This window comes from Nansenia antarctica (genome assembly GCF_963989245.1).
Source record: "Nansenia antarctica genome assembly, chromosome: 11".
Taxonomy (NCBI): domain Eukaryota; kingdom Metazoa; phylum Chordata; class Actinopteri; order Argentiniformes; family Microstomatidae; genus Nansenia; species Nansenia antarctica.
In genome coordinates, this window is record NC_137681.1 from 23,400,331 (window position 1) to 23,417,916 (window position 17,586).

Here is a 17,586-nt window from a genome sequence, read left to right on the forward strand (position 1 = left end):
GTAGATTACCACAAACTGGCCCACTTCCAACCCCTGCATTTGTTCACTGGCCCCACGTCGATTTTAAAAACCTACTGTAGGATCTGTGTTACTTAGGAGGCCCCTTGCTTACATCCATCCCCATGTTTTTTAAATCCATGTGGGGGAAGGAACAAGTGTAGACTTCAGGGGAAAAGGGTGGGGACACAGAGGGCAAGCTTGGTATGATGGCCAGGGGCAGGTGGGTGGGCGGCTGGGGTGGAGGCCTCAGTAGAAATAGCCCCTGAGTCATAAACATCCTCTTGGAAAGCCAATCAGGACAGCTCATCGGAGAGCCAATCAGGACAGCTCATCGAAGGGCCTGTTTCCTCCACATCCCTTCCAGGGAGCTACTGCCACGCCCATGATGACACCAATAAAACACACAACGACAAACCTGGGTCGCCTCAAAAGGAGAGGAGCGAAAAGCCTCATCAGGAGGGTAGGCGTAAAGTGGAATTCAAGCACCGTCATAACAGCAAGACAGATCTGACTCGATAGTCAACTTTATTTTGCTGTTGTTATTTTTGTGGTCTGAGCTGCTGTAAACGTCTGAATTCCTCCTCAGGGATCAATAAAGCACATACTTATCCATCTATCTAGAAGTGCGGAGGCATGTTTTGCGAAACGGTCTTCGGTTCTCTGAGGCTAAACCACAACCACAGATAGCGATCGCCACCATTACGACGCTTTTTGTTATTTTTGGGGGTTTTACTCAAATAACCGTTTTCAATTCATTTCACATGTCTTCCTGTCAGCAGCGGGTTCCTGATGACGGGCCCAGTCGCCTCTCTGCGCAGGCGACAGCCCAGCAGCATCACTGAGGTCACGTCTAAAGACGTACGCTAATGCAGAACACAGACAGTCCACACTCCACACTCATTACAGTACAGTGACCCAAACCCCCATTCGAAAAACCGTCGCTATTCAAAACGTTAGTTCAGCGGACCACCGCATGCCAAATACAGCCGGAGGAGGGGAACAGCCCCAGTGTGTGACGACTACAAGACTATGGAAAACTGAGGAAAGCTTTTTCCGCCAGCTAAAGCCTCTGGTCCTTTCAGAACTGGCCCATTTAAATTCCGCTGGTGTCCCCACTTTGCTGTAGCAGAACCTCCTCCAGACAAAAGGGTTCTAAATGCAGACAGGAAGCTGCATGCAGCTGCAGAGGATGCATCTGTCGCTGGCCTGGTAAGAAGAGGAAGGACGCAGAGTTGTTCATTCACAGGAGACGTGGGGGTTTACTGAGGATGGGTATCACCACCGCCGCGACAAGATGCCGGTTCCCCCCACCCCCCCAAGCCGGGTTTGACAGGGTTAAGAATAGCGTAGTGTATCTCACAGACAGAGGAGCCAGGGGTGAGAATATATGGAATATGTACATGCGAATTGAATGAGTAGTACGCTTCACACGACGAGAAACCGTTCTTTTAATGGAATAACGAACGCCAGATGGCGGTCAATCCACACCTGGGGGTTCAAATAGCATTTGAAATCGTTTCAAATACCTGTGCGTTTGCCGTGCTTAATCGAGTTACGAGTCCGACGCCTGGCACGACGGACGCCAGATGCGACAGATCTCACGATCGCAAACCCTCATGCTCATGTGGCACTCTCGTGCACAGGCCCAAAGTGCAAAAAGGCTCAAAGTATTTCAAACAGTTCAAATAATACTATTTGAAGTCCCAGGTTTACTGTCACCTGGTGCACAGGCTGTCAAGCCGAAGGCACCCACCCAACCCTCCTCCTCTTCTCTGGGGCCTCCCTCTCCTTGGAGAGGAGCAGAGCAGCAGAACATGGCTTCACCAGTCTGTCTGCAGAGAGGGGCTTTGATAAACGGTGAAGGGGGCCGAGGATCTTTCGGGGAAAAGGTCATACTTGTCAGTATCGCTGCAGCACACAAAGCCTTCCTGTTGCCCTGTTGGCAGGCAGGATTGCTGAGCAACTGTGTGGGACTGCAGTAAGCTCCACCTTCAAAAAAACAACAGCATGCCATCCAGAACACCTGGGGGTATTCCATCAACGTTGCTCGGGGAAAAATCCGGGCTTATTTTTCGATACGTCTTGCGAGACTTAGCGAAATAAGCCACGTTGATGGAATACCCCCCTGAACGTTGGTGATAACTGATGGGTTTGTGATGTCCCTAGAAGGATTATATACAGTATATATATATATATATTTATTTATTTTAGGGCATTTCTGCTTTATTTGGATAGAGACAGATAGAGACAGGAAGGATGGGTGAGAGAGAGAGAGAGAGGGGGGATGACATGCAGGATATGTCGATGGCCGAAATTAAATCAGGGACCCTGTGATGACATGTCATGCGCCTTAGAGCGCTACGTCACTTACAGTACGTGCTGATTTCAGCTTCTTCTTTGAGAGAAAAGAAAACCCTGTCTGGATTGGCTTTGCAACAGGATGGGGTGAGACAGCTCTCTCATCACCGGATAGCAGCCATGTCAGTGATGTTGGGGGCCCTCAGTCACACACCTCCAAGCACAGGAAACGCTCGCGCACCTTGGCAGGAAATGGTTAGTGGGACTGAGAGGGGGGCTTTGAAAACTTCCCCACTGCAGCTGTACGCATCTTTCATCATCGAGGTCAAGGGTCATGGAGAAGTGTTACTCCACAGGACATTGGCAGATCCTGGGCTAATATCACAGCATCGCACGGAAATGAGCTCAGCGCTTCCTCTCCTCCGTAAAAATCTTTTTGTTTTTCCTTTTAACCGTTCCCATGGAGACGGCATTGTGTAATTGTTGAAAATGTCAAAAGCGAAAATTATCAGAATGTGACTGTTGAAACAGGAAGCCATCGGCGCATAAACAGCAAGCAAGGATGTGCTTTCCCAATCTGATCAAAATATTAGAAACATTTAGCTTGTTAACTGTGCACATGGTGTGTGTGCGTGTGTGTGTGTGTGTGTGTGTGTGTGTGTGTGTGTGTGTGTGTATGTGTGTGTGTGAATGCCCCGTGCTTCCGGCCAACATGCATGGAATCACAACACCTTTGAGCAACGTAAAAAAAGACAACCCTAAAACCACAAGAGCTCGTTAAAAACAGACCTCCATTCAGAGCAAGACAAATCTACGGCCACTCACAGTGACTCCCCACCGACAGCACTGCAGGATAGTTGAAACTAGTGCACAACAGTTTCACAAGCAAGTGTTCTCATGCAATCTACTTCGTCTTCAGTTAAGAGCTATCTTACTATCAAAGTATTCCAAAAGCTCGTGCAGTAAATATGTGTATTGTATAATACACATTATTTTCTCAAATAACATGCCTACTAGAACCCAGATCTGTAATCAGATGGCAAAAGCTAAATGCAATGTTTTGACTATACTCCCTCTTGTCAAGGACACTTGCATTTTTAAATCATAATTGTTGTCTTTGCCTACCCAGTAATACTGACCGTGGCAGACATCATCAGAATAACATTCACTGCATTCCGTTCCTCCATCAAGGCTCGTCGACAAAGCCCGTTACAGAGGGGGGCTGTAAAAAAAACTATTTTTGAACTAGCGCCTGTAATTTATTTTATTTCGAGACGGCAATTTTATCCCCCTATGATTTCAAGGCTGAAGTAATGTGGCTTTTCATTTTTGAGTCTGAAAAGCGTCGCTGACCGTAAATGTGCTGTCAATGCACCATGAGGCCGTCTGACACATTGGTTGGTTTTGCTTTACCACTTTCACTCAAGATACTGTAAAGTGGTTTGAAACGACATAACCATGCATGGGGTCATGGAGTTGAGAGACATCTTTCTTTTTTGCTCATTACTAACATAATATGGCTCACTTAAACTTGGCCTGCTGGGAATACACTGAAGGCCCTCATTCCCTGTTGGTAGTCATCGGCATTCTGGTAACGGAACAAAAAATAAATGACCGGTCTGTCCGTCCAGGGAGAAAGAGCACAGATATTAGACAATGCACAATACATGTCCCACTATGACCATGTTACCACCATGTTTCTACAGTGTTATTACACTGTATGAGGACCACAAATGCTGGCGGCAGCAACATTGCATTCAGGTGTTCACGAAATACATCAGCCATTCCTAACGGACATACTAACATGAAATACAGGAGTGTTTTTTACATTGTTTGATGCTGGTGTTCACTACTACACTTTGGTGATAGTTTACAATGTACACATAACCTCAAAGTTAGTGTTCCAGAGCACCATGCGATAGGAGGTGCCAGTATCAGTTGAGAAATGTGAAATGTGAAGCATCTGTGCATCACACACACACACACACACACACACACACACACAGCAAGAATCCCATTTCCCTACATGTTGTTCTTCAGACACGCAGACCCACAGGCAATTCTGCAGACTAATCAAGCGCATCAACGCTAAAAGAAGATCTCATGTACGCACACGTAGATACGACTTACAATAACGGCATATAGGACAAATAAAAATAGTAACAAAACCATCAACAATACCTGACTCTGTTCTGCAGCACAGCATCCGACGGTTTGAAATCCTTCGAAGAAGCGCAAACAACCAAATAGTGGGGTTGAGAATGAACGAAACCAGAATGACAGCTACAGAATCCACTCTAGCAACAAAGTCATCCTTCCTTCCTTCCTCTCCCTCTCTCCGTTCTGGTGTGTGACTCTGGTCGGTCGGTCTGTGTTTGTGTGTGTGTGTGTGTGTGTGTGTGTGTGTGTGTGTGTGTATCTCTGCCCGGTGGGTCTGTCTGTCTGTATGTCTGCGTATCTCTGCCCGGTGATTCCACTACGCCAAGCAGTAGTCTGGCATTATTAGCGCGTCCTCATAGAGAGCGGGATGAGTCAATGACAGTGCCCTTCAGTCAGGCTGGAGCAGTGCAGTGCAAAGCAGAGGCTCGCTAACTCAGCGTGAGAGAGAGAGAGAGAGGGGGGGGGGGGGGGGGGGGGGAGTCAGCACAGCTCCACATTTCAGTGACAGATCAGTGACGGTGTGTGTCCCTGAGTGTGTGTGTGTGGCGGTGGCGGTGGCGGTGTGTGTGTGTGTGTGTGTGTGTGTGTGTGTATATAAAGTGGATGTGGAGGCGGACTTACTCATCAGCCTTACTCATCATCTAGTTCACCATCCAATCAGTGTCATGGGCTCCTGGCAACCGCCTATACCTCCCACACAGGAAGATCTCTACACGTGGCCTCAGATGCACAAGCTAAACCCACCGCACTCCAGAACCCCCCGCCCCACACACACACACACACACACACACACACACACACACTCTCGCGCACACACACACACACACACACACACACACACACACACACACACACACACACACACCACCAGTACTTGTTGGTACTATGACCCTCATCGCCCTACAGAACCGAACTGAGCTGAGCCTCAGTGGCTTGTTGTGGGTTCGATTCCGCTGGGACCATTATACACATGGACAATATGAACTGAAAAACGTATACCACTCACTGCAATGTAAGTCACTTTGGATAAAAGCGTCAGCGAAATGCCATTAGTATTATTATTATTATTATTATTATTATATTAGAGCTGAGACGAGCTATACTGGGCTGGCATGGTCACACATTGACTATAAATGCTGGAGTGGGAACGGTGCTGGAAAGGACAATGTGAACAGTACACAACCAAGACAACGGCATAAGTTTCTGGGCCGGATCTGAGGGAGTGTGAAGAGCCCCCCCCCCCCCCCCGCCCCATGATACAGACCTACGGATCACAGTGCCCCGCAGGGGACAGACAATCAGTGCACCCAGCAAGGAGGTAACAGCATGTAGTTGACATCACGTAATTCAGTACGACGGTCTAATTACTTCAGTCATTAGCAGTTAACGCATGCCGTTTCAGAGGGTCAATAGACTTACAGCTGGGCAAACAGACCCAGGGCTTAGCCTCGGGGTTGAACTGCGAAGCTCTGTGTGCTCTATACCGAAGGGAGGATGCAGTGGTTGTATAACCCTAGTGCTCTTCATACAGGTGAGGAGAAGTCAGCAGGATGTTGTGCATCTTATACCTCCAACGGATCTGTCAAGAATGACACTGTAGACGTGTGTGTGCTTGAAGTAATCAACTTAAAGTGCCTCGATTGAATAAATCAAGAACTAAACCAGCTACGAAGCGACCGACCGAATCAATGACAAAGGAAAACATGTAAAGGACACACTTAGCTTTTAGCATTTAAAACGTTTTAAAAACACTCGTGCTAGAACTATGAAGTGTGCTCTTCACATGTTTTACTTTCTCATCTATTTGTCGCCGTATAAAAAGAGAGATTAAAAATGCCACTATTTCCAAATGAGGAAACTTTGAGGAGGATTGCCTTGAGTTCCCTTCTCTGAGGAAACATCTCTAAGAATATATCTTGATGTATTTTGCAATCTCTCGAAAGAACGTCCCTTGTTTTAAGTAGCTTTTGCTAAGAGTCAGTTGCTGTTTACATGATGTGAACATTACGTTTGGTGATGCCACACCTGTTCCTTCCTTCCTGAAGCAGTAGAGGCCAAGTCTTTGAAGTTCTTGCAACACCAAACATGTGAAACAATATCATACTGGAGCATGCGAGGCAGAGAATCACCCCAACATTCAAATGTAGAAACGGCAGTTGAACTGACGTTTCAATTCTATCCTGGCTTCACGTGGGTTGTTTTCTAAGAATCTCTAATTACAGTATAATTCCATGGCATTCTGAATACAGGGCTTCTGTAAGCGATGCTGTTTACTGGGAAATTAAAGGTATGTTCTTGTTGAGAGGCTTCTGTAATTCCTCTCGTACATGAGTCCGTCTATCATTACACACAGTGACTGCTTGTGAAGTTCAGCCTCAGACATGGCTACCTCAACATCCAGAGGAATCTAAAAGAGAAAAGCAGCAGAGCAGATATCGGAAGTGAGAGAATGGAATAACACATGCTCAGTGACAGATTAAAGCGAAAATGTTTCCCCTCTAGTTCCTCACAGAAAGTAAAGTACAGGCAAATAGACCATCAGGGTATAATAACACCTGTCCAAGTGTAATCAGTCATGCCTACCCTGCCTCCATTTATAGTCTCTCTAAAATAGAGAACAATGATTCTCTCCTTCCGTCCTTCCATCCTATTTCCGGAGAGTCTTAACAATCACCTCAGTCCCAGAGCACTGACACCCACCTGTGTTTATAGCCGTTTATCCACAGCATAGACAGAGCTATGCACAACCACAGCCTCGGAACAGGAATGTAAATACAGACCGTGAGACGTCCAAAGGCTTGTCTCGGTTGTCTCAGAGTCGACCAGGTGAGCTGAGCTGAGGGATTGTTGTCTAAAACCCTCTGAAAAACCCATTTAGACAAGTCTGTTTCACAGCCAAGATAGGAGACGAGTAGAGAAGAGAAGAGGGGAGAATGAAGCCATCGAGTTTAGAAGTAAAGTGGTGTACAGTACACTAGTCAAGAAGAAGGCAATAAGCTTCATTTGTTTTCTATCACAGTGAGCAAATTGGCATGTCTCTAGTTTTATGTCTCCTGAGATGATGAGATTGGAAAGAGAGAGTTCAAGTATGTCAAACTTTTCAAATATGTTCAAGGCCATATTCTAGGTTAGAGTTGAGTTGAGTGACTCGTAACGAGGACATCATTTCAGATGCTCAATTGCTCTCATTTACTCCAGTAAAACTACGACATCTAGTGGCGAAAACAACCATTGCACTACCTTGGAAAAAATAAAAGCTCGATGTCTGAGAAACTGATGATTGATCAATGAACATATTATAAATATGTGTATGTAAAAATATTTGAACACTGTTTGTGAGCAACATCTTGTTGTAGTACTAGTTATATATATAAAAAAGACAAATAAGGCAATAAGGCAAGATAGATTAAGTGGCAATAGTTATACAATGTGCAATGTTTACCTTCCATAGTCTTTATATGAGGCCATATGAAGGTTGGTATTGGATTCATACCAGACCATAGAGGGTTTAGCTTACAGGTCAGCAGAGAGACGCCAAGGAAAAAGTCTCATGATTACCAAACAAAAGGTGCTCCATACTTGTGTTAAATAGCAACAAGCCAGTGTCCAACTTGGAGATTTGCCAGTTCACAATGTATAAAAGCGAAATATATTTAAGCAACTAATTGCTTACCATTAAAAAACGAGTACAATCGTATTGGGAAGGCAGAAAGTTATGACACAAGACTATGAAAATCTTCAATCAGCCTTAATTAAATAGGTGGTTAGTTACAGTTCGTATGGAAGCTGGTTATGCACATTTCAATAAGGTCTCTAATTAATCAGTCATGTTAGTTGGGGCATGAGTTGGTGCCTTGAACAGTATCGATATGTCCTCAGTCTTGATTAATCTTAGTCCTTTCACAAAATCTGACAAGATTTAGGCTACAAGGGGGGGAAAAGTTTCTTTCAGAGTAGCCATGTTAGGCTATAAAATGTCTCCAACGGTGCTAGATCTTAGCCAACTTTCTTTTCACATGCCTAATGCAGAGTTTGGTAATTACTCTATTAGGGTTCAATAAGACATGGGTGCTTGAGGCGACGATCACCTTTGTAAGAAATGACAACACGGGACATCAGACCTAAAGGTCCGTTTACTGTTGTGACCCACTAATCAAAGTCATCCACTGGGCATTTCCATACCCACCTAATGGCCAGGAACAGAGAGGATCAATCGTTATAGTGACCCATAGTTATAACCAACACCCTACAGTTGTCCTAATAATGCAATGTCAATTATCTGAGCGGTAGGGAACTGGCCCGTTTCTAGATTTGAGTGAGCACAGGTGACTTTAAAGCGAATTGCGCAAAATAACCGTATACTACAGACCTAATAATAGCCAATGGACGCTATCCTCATCTCCATGAAATATATTACTCCCGGTAGGCACCGTGGAGGACAGAAAAAGTCATTGATTGAACAATGTAATGCAATACTGAAGCCCTTCTGTGACAAATGCTTTAATAATAATATTATTATTATCACAAGTAAATTAAAGCCTTGCCTGGACAATGATCGCTGCAGGCATGGGGGGCGGGGGGGTCATGCCAAGGAAGCACATGCATGCAACTATTATATTCCACTTCTGTTTGAGTGGAAAACGTGTTATCATGCAATAATATCGCATACGCCTACTGCGCATAGAACACTATTGATATGGCCACACGTGTACGACAACACGCACCCATACAAAGTCATACACCGACTTTCATCGCGTACCGATGTGTGCGCCGTGGACACGGGAAATGAGAATCGTCAAACTTTACTCACCATTTCACCTCTCGGCAGAAACGTGTCTTCTCTAAAAAATAAAATAAAAAACACAATTTCTCTTATATTTCAATACCCGACGTAATAGCGAGGGAAAACAACGTTTCGGGTTTTGATCCCAGAATCGCATCCACTGGTTTTGCCTGTCCCTTTTAAGGTCCTTTCTTGGAGATTTAGGAAGGGAAGGATTTCCACTATCTGAATAAAAGACGGGACAGCGCATGCGCAGTCTGTTGAATGTTGTTGCGTTCCTTTCATGCTGAGGAGCAAGAGCTCAGCGCTTACCAAGCATGGCTGCGTTGGTACAGTTGCTCCGAGAGCGCCGGAGCGCACTCTGGGTTCAACGTCATAAAGGGACCAAGTCATTTTTATTGGACAAGAGTCGTTCAATGAGCGCTGATCAGATTTCCAGAGCAAATTTAGGAACGCAGCCGAAATAGAACCCCGAGTTATAAGAACGCCTCGAGGCCCTCGAATTTGAGAGCACCCACATTTCACATTATTATACCCACATAGAATAAACTTCCATAAGATAGAGAGATTTCCTTTAGGCCTAGTTCAGTTGTAGGTTTTTAATGTCCAGGTAACAGATAAAACGTGATACCTAATACTAATGTAAGCTAGTATCCACATAAAAGCAATAAAACTTGCTACAGTGATAAACATGGAATGTGTCCTTCAACTCGTGACGTTAGAATTATAAGGTTCTATCTTGGTCAAAATTGAGTTTTTTACATAATCTGATACATTAGGTGTTTATTAAAGCCTGTGTGGTGTTATTTGTTTAAATGTTGACATTTTTTAGTTAGTAATTCATAAAATACAAAGGTTCCATCTCACAAAACATAATGGAATGTCAAAACTTTGACGCTCAATATCTCTGAACTGCCCTAAACGGAGATAGAACCTTATCATTCTAAGCTCACGAACTGATGAAATAAAATCATGAAACTTCAGAAGAACACCACCCATACTGTACAAGGCCACCACATGAATTAATCAGAAGTAGGCCTGTCTGTAGCCTATATCAAAATGAATGACGTTACCTAGAAACTTCTAACGATTTTAGACATTCAACTAGTCATTCATTTGATAGCCTACATGAAATAAATGGTGCCGTAATCATGTAAGGGACGTGTTCTGTTCACCTATAAACCTGCTCAAAGGCATGCTAATTTACATGTCAATGGATGATGACCTGTAATGTCACAGGCCTTGAAGACGCATGTCAATTTCCTTTAATGTTCTCGGCTACTTGTTAAATATGCATGGGGTGGGTGAGGGTATAAAAGCCGACCTAATCTCTCCGAGGGGGGAGTTTGGCATCCAAGTTGGCTTGAACATCATGCATTCATTCGGAGCTCTAAGTGTGGCGCTGCATGCATCTCTGCTGATGCTCCTGGCTCAGGGAATTCATAAAAGTAAGGATGGCTATGTTCATGTTCATAGTTCCCCTGGGAGTCACCTCCCGACGTACATGATGCACCTCTACCGCAACTTCAAGTCCAACCTCACACGGCCTTACATGGACGTGATGGAGCAGGAGACCGGCGCAAAGCGAGCGGACACCGTCAAGAGTGTCATGGCTAAAAGTAAGATTGATTTATGTATTCATCCGTTTATCCATAACGCTTGTCAGTTTACTGCTTGACGATCGGGCTTAAGTGTCGTCTAGGCTATAGTGAAGGAGGCTGAGGTTTTATGGAAACTAGGCCTATCTATGTCTTTGATGGACTACACTACATGCTTCTAAAGATGGTCTTGTAGATGGAAATGTATTTTGAGTTGTATTGATTTATTCACTATTATTCACACAAGACTTACAATTCGTATAACGTTAGGGACCCACTGCAGAGGCGTTGTTAAGATCTTGAAACACTTGGGGGGCTTAGCTCAGCCCACGTTTCATTGACTGGACCCCCTAACGGGGGGTGTTAGTGAAGTTTTTCTGTTGAGGAGTAGGGGCTTGCGCTAAATCGAGATGCGGCAGATCATAGATGACTACTTTTTTCTCCAGGATCCGGAGATCATCCGGGGGGCTATTCATAAAACCTTCAGGCCTAAGGACGTCACTGACCCACTGAAATAATGTTGAACTCTGGCCATTGTTGCGCGCCGCAGTGGCTGTCAAATCTCTGGTGCGCCAGACAGACGAACCACAAAGGGCTTCAATCCACATTCAATCGCCGGGGTGAATAACCCCGTGCGGGGATCAGCGTGTGAAAAGACTGGTTTTCAGTCTTAATTCTCAAAGTAAACCTTTTTTTTTCTCTTCTTAAATAGGTGATGTTGATTAGATACCTTGCCAGACATCCCTATACAAATCTGTTGTCGACCCAGATCAACAACCTCCCTCAGTTCTTTTCACACATCTCTTGATTAGATTAGAGTTTCCGAGGATCTTGACCGAGGATTTTAACATGTTCCACCCGACCGACGCTCAGCTCCCTGCGCTGAATCTAATTGAACATCGCTACTAGGTGTTAGAGTTGTTACCTAATTGTTTGAATGAGGATATGCAGAAGCCGAGCCGAGGATGTGTTAAATGATTGGTTTCGGTGTTTGCTTTGAGTGGATTAGAGAGAGGGCCAAGTCCTACCTACCTTCCTAAGATCTCTCTCTAATTCATCTACGCCTAACGTTTTGCAGCTTTAATCAACAAATAGACCATATCAGTAGCACAATACATTGGACAACATCAGTAGCTACAACACATAGCGTTAAGCTTTCATCTTAGGCCTATTGATTAATTATGTAGGACACACCTGTCCTTTCCATCACAATTCATTTAATTCACACCTATTAGCCACAGCCCATGGATAGATTAACTACACTGAAATTGTATGAAATCGTACTGAAATTAATGATTTCAGTTTGAAATCACACAAAACACATGCTCACAATAGGCCTAGCCTATATAATGATATAAAACCTAAATGGTTGTTGTTGTTTTTTTAATTATTGTTTTAGGAATATGTTAAGCAATTATCATTTGGATTACTAATGCAAATACAGGACCATTAGGCCTGCAGAAGACTGTCTGGAGTACACACTCTTGAATAGAAAATGTGTATTCATCCGAAATCAACAGTTTATTCATAGGGTTCTGATTGATTGATTTAAAGAGTAATATTAAGGTTTTAATTGTTATCTAATGTCTTATCTAGCCTATCTAACGTCTTATCTATCATTGAATGATTATACGTTAATGATTGTACATTAATTCATCTTTGATGTAGCCTACAGCTTTGATGTATCCATCTGTAGCAAAGCATTGACAGTACAACATGATGTAGGGTAGGCTACTCTATGCTTTTAGAAAGCTGAATTAATGTATAATCATTCTATGGTAGATAAGATGTGAGAGAACAATTAGAACCTTAATATTGAATGAATGATGAATGAATGAATGAATGGTCTTTATTGTCATTGATATAGTACAGTTACCAAACAACGAAATTTGGGAGGGGGGGCTCCCCTGGTGCTAGGAAAAAAAACTAAAAACAAGAAGGGAAAAGAGCTGGTTTACATAAATATAGGCTATGTACACTATCCACTATACTATACTATACAAATAAAACACTGTGCTGTACTCTATGCTATGCTATACCTATTCTAACATTTCCTATCTCTGAACCTTATGTACCCGAGGGTTGTCATATTGCACATAGTGTTATTGCACATTCATTTAAAGTGTCGCAGTTTGCAGGTTTGAAATGTTCACAGTTGTGTTTCAGTATTGCACTTGATTTCAATCTAGTAGCTGCCATCAAATTGTCTAGATTGTCCAGGGCCTAGAACCTAGGTCTTTGCTGTGTTCAGGGCCTGAATGGCCCTGGGGTAGAAGCTGAGCTTCAGTCTGTTTGTCCTTGCGAACATGGTCCTGAACCGCCTGTCCGAGGGCAGCCGAGCAAAGTGTTCGTTCCCAGGGTGGGAGATTATTACTCTTCGAACCAATCTCAGAATAGACTTTAACTCGTCATAGACTTGGATGTAGCCTAGCCTATTATATGTTATTTTTTTTAAATACATAAAATGTGACAAGGAAAACGTGTAGTTGACATGTGAGTCCAGACCATAGAAAGGACCCAGTGCTAACATATGAAACTTTTTTATTTCATTTTCTCCCCCAAATAGGTTTGGATTATAAACACAGGCACTTCATCGCGACCTTTGACCTGTACACCTTACTGGCTGACGAAAAGATCCAGTCGGCAGAGCTCAGGATCAAGTTCCCCCGCTCGGCGGCGAGCGCGTCGAGCGTTACCGTGGAGATCCACCATCAGAACGACTACCCGTGCCACGCGCACCGGACCTGTCAGGAGCAGCAACTGGTCGGGTTCCTTTCGCCGTCCTCGCTGATCTCCTCGTCCAGACACTGGAAGGTGTACAACGTGACGAGCCTGCTGCTGACCTGGCTGGCGGAGAAACGGCTCCCGAGGAAGAGGAGACCACGGAAGACGAAGAGAGGCCTGTTGTTCCCGGCTCCCCCCGTCCTCTTAGCCGCCGGCGACAAAGGCGAGCCGGGCGTGAGCGACAGGGCGCTGCTGGTGGTCTTCTCAAACACCGGGTCGGAGGAGGGCTCCCAGGCCAAGGCGAGCCTCCTCTACACCGCCGAGCAGTCCAAGTTTTTATCCCCCACCGAAAGCCCCAAGGCCCAGAGGCCGAAGAGACACAGGAGCAAACGGGGTCAGGTGGAGCAGCCGATGAGGCGCCCGGAGGTGACCAGGAGAGGCAACGACAAGTCCCTCTGTCGGAAAGTCGACATGCACGTCGACTTTAATCAGATAGGATGGGGGTCTTGGATCGTATTCCCGAAACGATATAATGCTTATCGCTGTGAGGGGAACTGCCCTAGTCCACTCGGAGAAGACCTAAACCCAACAAACCATGCTTATATGCAGGTAAGATTCAATGTTTGTTTGTTTGGAGTGGATTCTCACAAATCTTGTTGAAAAATAAAAGTACACACTTTGCATATTGGTATAGGCCTACCACCACATCAATGGTAGTAGTAGTTTATTTCAGTCTTTTTTTTGTTGATGTATGAACATAGAAAACACATACCAATATGGCATGAAATGTAAAACAAAAAAGACCGAAAAGGTGTAGGCTAAAACAATAGCTTATTTTGCCTACCCCTTTTTTACATGTCTTCTTCTAAGATAATAAGGAACTAAATGAAATGTTTGTATCTATTTGAGGTTGTTTTTACATTTCCTTGTCTCTTTCTTCACCAGAGTCTTTTAAAACACTACCTCCCTGACCGGGTTCCCTCTGCCTGCTGTGCTCCCACAAAGATGAGTCCCCTGAGCATGCTCTACTATGAGAACGGGGAGATGCTGCTTCGACACCATGAGGACATGATTGTGGATGAGTGTGGCTGCCAGTGATCAGCCGCACTCTCGTCCTCTATGGGCACACTATGGACTCAACAGAGCCGGATGAGATGCCGAGTGGAATTACAGTGTGTTGAAAAACTCACTAACGTCAAGCATCAGATTGTTGAAAACAAAAAACCACAACACTTGGGGATAAAGATCTTTGATTACTGTGATTCTGCACTCAGGACGGGAGTGGGTTTTTAGAAGGGAGTGTTCTCGCAAAATTAGAGGATTTCTCTGGAAGAGGTGCTTCACTGGAATAGCGTCAAGATGTCACGTAATCTCAGAAGTGGTCCCTAGAATAATGTACTCCATTTCATTGATGATGAAGTGAAATGGTTATATTATTCATTATTCAAGCACTGTTTATACGATTTACACCTATTTGGTGTAACCAAACATGTATATTATATTTATTGTAAATAATACTTAAATAAAGCTTGGGTATTTATGTAACCTAATGTATTGTTACTTCTATTTAGAAGGAATTACCCCCAAACAAATATTTGACATTGTAAAACAATTTTTTGGAGCTTATAAAAATGTCATTTCGAGGTATTTCGTATTCTATTTGTTTCATTTTAATCTAGGGTCAATGACAACTGTTGAATACTTTTGTGATACTGTTTTGCCAGTAATAGATTAGATTAAATTAGATTCAATGTTATTGTCATTGCAGACTACAAGTACTATACAACAAAATGCAGTTTCGCATCTAACCAGAAGTGCAAATAGTGATATAAGAACATTATATAAAAAAACATGACAATGATAGTGATAGGTACAGTAAGGCATGTACGGTAGTTTAGAGGTATATACAGTTATGAGCCATGTACAGTTAAGGTAGCTTATACAGTGTGGTAGCTTATGTTTATAGTTTGAACTGTGGTCGAAGAATAGAAGTCACATAACACAAACTGCATGCTTCTGGAGCTCTCTGACTTGCACAATGCTCCCTGGATGGTGGGCATATTTACCTGAAACTACCACAGTATTATTGCACAGGGCACAACAACAAAGAGAGGAATTCCCGACACAATAGGGAAAAAAGCACAACAACAATACTATAAGATAAAGCGAGAGGTGGATGGAAATCTAGTTTTAGTATCAGATGTAGTAGTTTATTTTGGTCCTTTTTGGTGTTTGAACAGAAAACATATATCAATGAGGCATTAAATGACATGTCAAATGTAACTATACTGTAGTTACTATTGACTATCATATTCATATGTAGGCTAATACCCATCAAGTGAGGTGCCAATTGGAGGAGGGCTCATTTGAACCCCTGATATGTTGGAGTATGACTAACAACTGAGTAGCCCACACACACACACACACACACACACACACACACACACACACACACACACACACACACACACACACACACACACACACACACACACACATACACACACACACACACACACACACACACACACACACACACACACACACACACACACACACGCGCGCGCGCGGGGTGTTTCATGCATGGGATGAAATAATGAATGAACCAGGGGTGTTGGAAGTCAGAGAGTGTGTCCATGAAAAGCATATTTAAAAGGCTGACCAACCAGGGACTTTCCAGAAAAAGAGACAATTTTGCAATGTAAGAGCCGAACTATGTCAGTGCGCCTAAGGGATATCCACGACCCAGAGGTAGGTCAAACTCTCCATGCCTCATGTTATTATTATTTTTTACAGTTAAGCCAATGGAAAATAAACCAGTAGCTGTTACATATTGACGTGATTGCAACGATGTCATATCCTTACCCTGCGGGTTAGAGATTAGGCTACCACACGTCGTCACACACATAATGCAGGAATTTGCTATCATATCTATCATATCTATCATCAGTTCAATTAGGCTACTGTAGGCTACTGTACAAAAGCAGGTACAGGCTTTTAACTAGGCGCCTTGTTGCCTTCACGCACATCAACTCGGCGTAAGATATGAGCAGAATTTCATCTCAAAACCTCCACTGGTATTACCAAATTACAAAGTACTGTATTGTTGTCATATGCGAGAATGGAGTTATACAGTGATATATAATTATTAGCCACATAATTAGTACTTGTGTGAATATTAAACATGTTTTCAAAAGTGCTTTCTGCAACCTCGCAGCGCAGGTGTGACGTCGTAGTACTGCAACTGAGAGTAAAGGAGGAAAACTGTTTTTTGCTCTCCCATGGCAACACAAAAACCACGAGTTTAAATGTATTACCGTTTAGTTAGGCTGATCTGAACAATACCGGGGTACGAAACTATCTGTTGTGTGTCCTATTTGTATACAATACAGTGAATTGTCTTGGGCTAAAAATACACAATCGCCAAATTTGACGGCGCTGGCCTTGTACAGAATGAATGGATGTGATTGGGCGGAGCGGCACACACAGACCTGCTTCCACTCTCAGCTGTCAAACTGTTTAAAACCTCGGGTAAGTAAGTTGCATTTTAGCATTTTAACATGAAAGTCGATCAGATCTACAGCTGTTTCCCTGACATAACAATTGAGGTGAGCTGTGTTAATACAACTGTTGTAGCGATAGGCCAATTTGACGTGTTGCAGCGGACTAAATTGTAGGAAAGCTCTCCAGATAGTTCTGGCTTTTGCTGTACAATGGCTGCGTTCGTAACCTCGCTCTGAGAGCGCCGGATCACACACCGGGTTCAACGTCATTAAAGGGACCAAGTAATTTGATTGGACAAGAGGCGTTCCATGAGTGCTGATCAGATTCCCAGAGCGAGTTTACGAACGTAGCCAATGTTTCAGAACTCGGAGGATACAATGTTGCTGTAGCTGTTACGTTAATGTAACAACATACTGTAACAATAAAACACACATTGACACAATGTGTTGTTGGTGAAACAGGCAACAGCAATTAACAACCGAGGAAGTCGTTGAAACAAGGCAACACACGTGGGTCTGT

At 43.7% G+C, this 17,586-nt stretch overlaps 1 protein-coding gene across 1 annotated transcript; it reads left to right on the forward strand.

The window, feature by feature from the left end:
- Positions 1–10,613: 10,613 nt before the first annotated feature.
- ndr2 (nodal-related 2) lies at positions 10,614–14,661 on the forward strand (the record flags this gene model as incomplete). The annotated part of the gene is made up of 3 exons (XM_080542502.1): positions 10,614–10,860; positions 13,406–14,172; positions 14,509–14,661. 3 exons carry the CDS (start codon positions 10,614–10,616, stop codon positions 14,659–14,661), a joined length of 1,167 nt encoding a protein of 388 aa, XP_080398628.1.
- Between the last annotated feature and the right edge of the window lie 2,925 nt (positions 14,662–17,586).